We start from the raw sequence: 8,338 nt of genomic DNA, 5'->3' as shown, positions 1-8,338 counted from the left end.
TCATCCGCAAATAGATGAATCTCGTATTAAATCTCCTTAATTGCAATCCCATTAGTCTCTGGATCTTCCCGTAGTACCTGAGCTAAAGGTTTGATAAAGAGTCTAATGCGGGCGGGATGTAGTGGACAACCTTGGTGACAGCCTATTTCTGGCTTAATGGATCGGGATAAATGCCCATTATTCTTACTCTAGCGGTGGGATTTCAGTAAGGAGATCAAAATTTTTCTGATGCTTGATAAAGGTATATAGCTCAAACAAAGGCATAAAATACTGGAAGTTTCCAAAGTGATGACGTTAAAGTTTGAAAATTGACTCACGACTATAAACCACATTTTTACGGTAGTATAGCTGTTAAAGCGGTGGGAGTAACTTATTCGGAATGTTGAGCAATCTGTGGTATCTCTAAATACTCCATTACATGTTAGGAAGCCCAATTCAGGACATGACACAGCTTGTCTGTGTTTGCTCACAAAGCCTATCACTATCTTGTCAGCAGTAACCCTGAGGGTGAGTGAGGACAGGAGAGACTTCAGAACAGCCTGTCTTAAAAAGATCTGAAGTACAATATAATTATAGAATCCATCAAAATGTGAGCTTACAGAAGATTTATAGAAATAAAAAATAAAAATAAGATACAAACTCCTCCTGAATCTGGCTCATAGACCGTATGAGTGTGAGGCATTAAAAACAAATACTATCTTTGTTTTAATACACAATAATGGTGCCATCTGTATACATTCAGAGGTTGAATTATTCAAAAATTAATACTGGCTTACAAGAATACATTACCTGATTCATTTAAATCTGTCATTCTGATATAAACATGTTATGTGTCATATCATCATAATATAGTCATGTTTGGGGGGGGGGTTGTTAATGCTGTCTGAGCAATCATCACAAATCATCCTTGTTATCCATATAAGGAAAACTTGAGTCACAGACCCGGGAAGGTAGTTGCTCAACACGCCCACTCCCCAACACTTCCACATCTCAGTGTATATAACAGCTGACTCCAGCACAGAAACTCAGAAGCATCCAACGAGCAAGTATGAGGTCATACAGTCTGTGCATCATAACAAGCCTGGCTCTCACAGTTTACTGTGCTCCAGCATCACCAACATCACCAGCACCACTCACTGCCCAGGATGAAAGTTTAGCAGAGGTATGCTTTGACTTGTAATGCATTTGTTCTCTGTTGAAGTTAACATCAGGAGCTTTTCTTGTTCCACATATTCTCTACATCATGACCAAATACAAGGTACTAACTTCTAATCTTCTTTTACAGAGCTACCTGAAGAACTTCTTCAACCTCACAGAGGAGAGGGGTCCAAATGCCAGACGGGGGATCAGTCCGGTGGCCAGGAAGCTGACTGAAATGCAGCGATTCTTTGGCCTCCAGATAACTGGGTCCCTTGATGCAGACACGGTAACATTGATGAAGAAGTCCCGCTGTGGCGTCCCAGATGGAAACATTGCACAATTCTCCACCTTTGGAGGCAGCCCTAAGTGGGGAAAAAACAGCCTCACCTACAGGTAAATGATCAGAGCAGATAAAGTTTGTTTTGAAAGAACTTTACTTTTTATCAGATAAACTGATAGTTATCCATTGCTTTTCTTACAGGATCGAGAACCACACACCTGATATGTCCGTGGCAGAGATCGATGACTCCATAGAGAAAGCTCTGCAGGTTTGGGCCAAAGTCACTCCTCTGAGATTTACAAGAATCCACAGGGGCACCGCTGACATCATGATCTCCTTTGGCAGCAGATGTGAGTCTCCAATAACTTTTAGTTATGAAAGATGTACTCAGATATTGATCTTTGGGGGTCCTTCTGTATTCTAAATATTCAGCATTAAAAGCAGTCATGTACTCTCATAAGGAAAAGTACAGGAGTTCAGAAAAGAATGGTTCCTTTAACAGTCTTTCTTAATAATATCATTGATATATGTCATGCTTATATGACAGGTAAGCAGAAATTCAAGGCAGGTTGCCTTTAAAGAGTTGTCCTTTTACATCAAACATTAAAGGTTTTCTTGTATTGTCATTCCACAAAAACATCAGAGATGCAAGCAGAATGAAATTATGAAGAAAAAACACAGTTAATAAATGTGAATAAATATATCAACACAGTAATTCAATATATACTAGATAGTACAAAATAAATATTACTGCACATTTTCCTAGCAGCTGGCTGATATGAATGAGGAAAGGAAACTCACAAACTCTGAAGCTGCAGTTTAAAGGTAGTAAATTAAAGTTAGTTAAGTAAAATCCATGTAAATCAGAAATTTACTCAAACACTGAGTAATGAAACTCAGCCTCCACTGTTAATAAAATGTTTTTATTGTTTTTAACTCAAGTAATTATATAATTTATAATAATATAATTTATAATCTTTAAAACCCTGAAAATGATACCAGATTTGAAGTTTGTGTGTTAAGAATTTGTTTTGCAGGAACAAAAGGCAGGCACCTGAAGTCTAAAACCTTTCATTATCAGTTGTTCATACTTGAGTGACATTTATCCTATAATGAGAGGCAGTTTACCATAACTACGTTTCGAGAACACTTACCTAATGTGTATCTTTTAAAAAAACAAGGAGACAACAATCTTTCTATCCATGGCATGCTGCTGCTTGCTGTCAGCTTTGTGCAGGCTATGTTTATCTTAACTGAAGTTTGATGCTTTTATATCCCACGGGGCATCTAAGCACTGTTATCACCTAATTACAAAGTACTATCATGTTTTTCTGATGTGCTTGTCTGATGTAAAAGTTTTTTTTCTTCATCACATTCACTTGACATAAAAATGTTCTTTCTCACAGCACATGGAGATTATTACCCCTTTGATGGCCCTGATGGCACTCTGGCCCACGCCTTCGCCCCCTCCCAAGGCATTGGAGGAGATGCTCACTTTGATGACGATGAGACCTTCACTTTCCGCTCGAACAGAGGTGGATAGCTTACTTAAAGTTTTGCAGATTTACTCAAACTATATAAATGTAATTATTCTCAACAGTTTTTGGTCAGAGCTTCTTAATACTTCTCCTTCACAATTCAGGAGATGATTAATACCTAGAGTTATTCTTATGTGTTCAGCTACAGTCCAGTCAGCCGTGACCCCTATTTAAAAAAAACTTGTTACCTAAATATCTTCAAAAGTAATGCGTTATAAAAAAAAAATCACACCCTGTACAGTGTGTTGAGAGAAATTAACTATTCGGAACAAAACTATTTTTTGAACCAGGCTGTAAACACGTTTATTTTAGTTGTAAAAAACAGCTTTTTTGAATGGGTGTGTATGTGGCCTCTGGGGCTTTTGGAGCCAGCCTCAAGTGGACACTCAAGGAACCTCAGGTATTAGCACTTCACATGACTTGTTCAGATACCGATGAGTTCTTAGACATTTTATTGGAGACATTCTTCCTCCAGCATTTCTAATAAAATAGTTTAATCATTTTAAATAGCACAACAAATGACAAAGGGAAGAACATTTTTTTAGTTAGATTTATCTGCTGCATTTATCTTTCTTTTTCCAAAAACTTTCTGAAGGGGGTGTATTGTGAGTTTTTTTAAGTTCTAATTTAAGGTGAACTGAGTAGGATAAATACAACACAATATAAAATTACTTTAAAAGCAATCAAAACTTGGGGTTAGACCCTGTAAAATCCAACATCATAGCGTGACATTTTGTGCATCTCCATCAAAAGAATTCAGTGAAATAATAATTATTGTGTGGAATTGCTTGGAGAAAAAAAAAGTGGTTTTGAGAATAAAAACCACATAGCCTGGTGGGCCCGGGTTTTAAACTACTTTTTAAAAAACTTTTAAAATTGGGACTAAATTGTCATACCCTATGTTTAAATAAGTAGTTGCACTAAGAAAAAATGAGCCCCAATGCAAGCAGAATCAACAAATCTCTCACTGGAGCTTTATATTTCTGCAGAATCAGCTCTAAAAACAGATATTTAGAGTATATTCCAGTATTCATGTGTTTGTATTTATCTTAAGAGTCATTCTTAATCCACTGATATCTGAAGATGTGTTTTTGACTGAATTACTCAACTATCCATTGGTACTTGGACTCTAACTATCTTTATCTTTTGTAGGTTATGTCCTCTTTATGGTGGCTGCCCATGAGTTTGGTCACTCCCTTGGTCTGTCTCACTCTGATGATCCTGGCGCTCTCATGTACCCTGTGTACACATACAGAAACCCTGACACCTTTGTGCTGCCCCGTGACGACATTAATGGAATCCAGACTCTCTATGGTAAGGACTACCAACCAAACTCTTGATCTCAATCCCACCTCAAAAAATTCACCCAACTCTTTATCAATGAGATGCTAATTTTCATAACCCTCAGGTTCAAACCCTGACCCTAAGGATCCTGCTCGCCCTGAACCAGAGGCCCCCACTACCCCTGATTCCTGTGACTCAACCATGGTTTTGGACGCTGTAACCACCCTGCGAGGAGAGATGCTCTTCTTCAAGGACAGGTATGAGATGTGTTGAACTGCACATTGTTAAAACAGCTAAACAAATCATTTGTGGTCGGGCTTATGAACATGATGGCTGTTTTCTTGTGTGTTTTCAGCTTCTTCTGGCGCAGCCAACCCCAGAGCTACACACCGACACAAAGTCTCATCACAGGCTTCTGGCCCAACGCTCCAGTCAACATCGATGCTGCTTACGAAAGCCGGCAGTCAGACAAAATCTTCCTCTTTAAAGGTAAGTTTTATACAAAGAGGAATTAATCTGATCTACCCTTATTAAAGTTCATCTGAGTAACTGGTATGTTGTTTATTCTTCAGGCCGCAGGGTGTGGGCTTTCGCTGGCTATACTCCCGTTCGTGGTTATCCTAAAAGACTGTCCACTTTTGGTCTCCCAAGAGGTGTGCGGAAAATCGATGCAGCCCTGTACGACGCTGACTCTAGCAAGACTCTGTTCTTTGTGGGCAACAATTACTACAGGTATGTTCAAAGAGTTTATAAATTGATATTTTCGTATGGACAAGATATTCTTTACCTTTTACCCAGAATGAGTTCCCTTAATTTACTGTCTGTATTTCTTTAGTTACGATGAGGCCAGACGGACCATGGACCGCGGCTTCCCCAAGCGGGTGGATGAGACCTTCAGCGGCTTTGACAGGAAGGTGACCGCAGCTTTCCAGTACAGAGGTGAGTAAAGCTGACCTGAGCCTTTCGAAAAGAAAGGACATGATGGGAAATGTAATCAGGTGTAATCAACAGAATAATGTATAAATAGACAAGCACAAAAACAAACACTAAGCTTCTGCTTTGCAGGTTTCACATACATCTACAGTGGACCCTACATGTTTGAGTACGACCTGAGGAGTGGCAGGTTGTTCCGCGTGCTGAGGAACGGCTACTTCCTACGCTGCAATAATTACTAGACCACTTTTCTGCTGTAGAAACGTTGTCTATGTCACCACTTTTGATTAGAATGAATGTACACTCACAGTGTTGAAATGATATGCTTTAAATGTTTTATTTTTCAAATATGTTTTGTAATATTTATTTGTATCATTTCTAATTAGAGTTTTAAAGAAACTGGATTCAAAGGATATATGAATAAAACTTCCATTATTTTTATTCATGTCAGTAGCGTGTCTCTTATTTTAACTTTATTACTGCCACCATTTGTGCTTTATTTAGTCAGGCCTTGTACAGTTTGTCATTAAATATTTGAGGAGACTTTCTACCTGTGAGCTGGTCAACACTGGTTTAATCACGTACTGCAGCTATCGACCTGTGTGGGATGTCTCAAATGTGCCACAAGTTATTCAACATAGGTGAAAACAGTGTGACACTCTTTCAGAATAACATCATCAAAAACAATGAAAAAATATTCTTCAGTTATTTTTCCTTTACTAAACCCTTCAAACTTTGACTGGTACTGGTTACTTGCTTATAAAGTTGGTGTGTGTGTGCATATATCAACTACGGGTCAACAGTCAGAGCCAAAATTTGAGCATAGCGTTAGTTCAGGCAGGCTACGAAGTCAAGCTCGACTGACAGAACATCAGCTGACAGCTCAGCTGATTACATCTACTCATCAAATTGGAAAATAGCAAAATAGGCGTGCTATTTAAACTGCTTCAGTCTGGCTTCTTTTGCTTCTTCCCCTGTAAACTGATTTCAACCTATCTCCATCCCAGCTCCTCCTTTTCTACTGTGGCTGATTTTACCAGTCTCTTATGAATTGTCGCTGATGCCCGAGGGTCTTTGCTGATGCTCTCCTTGCCTTGGCTTTTCATCTATGCACATGAAAGAGAGGGGAGGTGTGCTCTCCCCTCCTCAGACTTTGGCATTCCACGTAAGCTTATGGAAGGGCAGGGAGCTCCCAGAACAGAGCCATACTATAATAATATTATTTATTATACAGTATAACTTTTGCATGCAAATAATTCATTTTTTTGACCACAGTGGACCTGACTTCACTAGAGGTTAACAGATGAGTGTGATTCATAATAAAGACCATTATCATTGAAGTTTTGATGAACACGCCAAAAGTGTAACTGTGCAAAATAATCAACAACCTGCACTCGAGAGATTATCGAGGAGCAACTCTCATTTATAATTTTATCAACTCAGTTACAGAGGCAATTAAAAGACAGACAAGAAAGCAGTTAGAGACCAGAAGAAAGATGGACTTAGAGGTAATGAAAAGTCATCAAATGGGATCAATTCTGACATGAAAGTAAAAAAAAAAAAAAGATTTGATAGAGAACGATCGTTGCAGTAAATAAAATAAAGAAAGGCTTATGTAAGCAAGATACAAATCAAGCTTAGAAGGGCAAAAATACAATTTCTAAAATGTCCAAGAGTTAAAAGTGCAATAATGTCAAGGAGCTGCTGTAACTTGCTGCAGGAGTCGGGGGTAGGATGATTACAACACAGAGAAAACACTGGGATACTCATGAATCTGGTTCCTGCACCCACACAGACAATTTTCCAAAGCATCTTATTTTGTAATCTCTGGCGAAAGCAGGTGTTGTTGAAGAAACAATTTTTTTTTTTAATGAACACAGGTGCTGATGTCAGAAAAATAAGTAATAGTTCCACGGCTCAAGCCCTGGCATGCCATCAGCTAAATGATTGTTGTCTTTTTATTTTGTTGAGTGATGAATGTTATGTAACAGTCCTATACATTGTTGTGCATGTTCAGACTAAAAACAAGCTAGCTCAAATCTCAGTTCACACGGACTAACAACTAACAATCATAGTTTATTACTTTAACATTTGAATGAAGTTATTAGTCCGAAAAATCTTTTTTTTGGCTGCACCTACATTCCTGTTTAGTATAGAGCCTCCTCAGTCCCCAGCCCTCAGTCATTGACGTTTCCTAAACTAAATGAATTACTGTATTTTACTATGGAATCATAGACAGATATTAAGGTTAGAAACCAAGAACGTACCAATTAAAAACAGAAAATAATCTGCAGCTTTGAAAACTTATAAACACACACAAACTCTACAAGTTTTCAGCTGAACGTTTGGCTAAAGGATTGCCCCAATACACAGTGAAAATCCCCGAAAATAAAATGGCTGAGGGTACAGAAAAAATAAAAAACAATAAAAGTGAACTATTCCTCATTCTCAAATAGCTACACCTCTCTAAAACCATACCAGTTGAGTGAAGTCCGTAGGGATCTATCTTGATTTGTTTATAAAACTTCTTCAAATGTTCTCAACAGCTGGCTTCATCAGCATGGCTTATTAAATCTGGATCGCTAGACGCATAAGCCATGCTTAAAGCCTGTCTGGTGCCATATATTTGACTTTGGTTGCAGTACACACAGCACTCGGTGACTCTCGGCAACTCTCGATACAATACTCCTTGGACCGTGGAGTGTGAGCAGTAGTTCATTGCCTCCAGAGTGAACTACGCTCACGTTTCCATTCATGAGTTGCAAACTCAGCTGTTCTGTTCCATGTTCATCAAAAATATGATTGCGTTCAAAGCACAACACTGACAAACAGTATCATTAACGAGTAAATAGTAACATTAGCTACAAATGTGTTAACATTCGCTATCAAATAATTGCTCTAGCTAGCAAACAGTGACATTAGCATGCAGTAACAATAACCCCTCAATTTTCTTTTTAGTGATTTGCCAAGAAGGACATCCATTCATTTGTTGACTGACCTTTGTTTGTGTTGTTCGCTAATGTGGTGCTTGGTGTAACAACATCACAACAGCATTTGTTAGCCTTCCAGCCTGGCCATGGTGTGAGAGAACATTACAGCCATCCAATATGGAAATTCTGACATGGGCTCAACATCTTAAACACAAAAAAAATCCCACATGAGT

At 38.5% G+C, this 8,338-nt stretch overlaps 1 protein-coding gene across 1 annotated transcript; it reads left to right on the top strand.

Annotated features, from left to right (window-relative positions):
* The first annotated feature begins 531 nt into the window (after window positions 1-531).
* On the top strand, window positions 532-5,575 carry LOC117812889 (collagenase 3-like). The gene is made up of 11 exons (XM_034683879.1): window positions 532-589; window positions 924-1,162; window positions 1,286-1,533; window positions 1,622-1,770; window positions 2,827-2,955; window positions 4,111-4,272; window positions 4,367-4,499; window positions 4,598-4,731; window positions 4,815-4,974; window positions 5,078-5,181; window positions 5,308-5,575. The coding sequence occupies exons 2-11, from the start codon at window positions 1,049-1,051 to the stop codon at window positions 5,415-5,417; spliced, it is 1,443 nt and encodes a 480-aa protein (XP_034539770.1). The 5' UTR covers window positions 532-589; window positions 924-1,048; the 3' UTR covers window positions 5,418-5,575.
* The last annotated feature ends 2,763 nt before the right edge of the window (window positions 5,576-8,338 follow it).

Source organism: Notolabrus celidotus, chromosome 5 (assembly GCF_009762535.1).
Source record: "Notolabrus celidotus isolate fNotCel1 chromosome 5, fNotCel1.pri, whole genome shotgun sequence".
In the NCBI taxonomy this organism is placed as follows: Eukaryota; Metazoa; Chordata; class Actinopteri; order Labriformes; family Labridae; genus Notolabrus; species Notolabrus celidotus.
The sequence above is the reverse complement of the archived record's forward strand: the minus strand, read 5'-3'. Positions and strand labels throughout refer to the sequence as shown.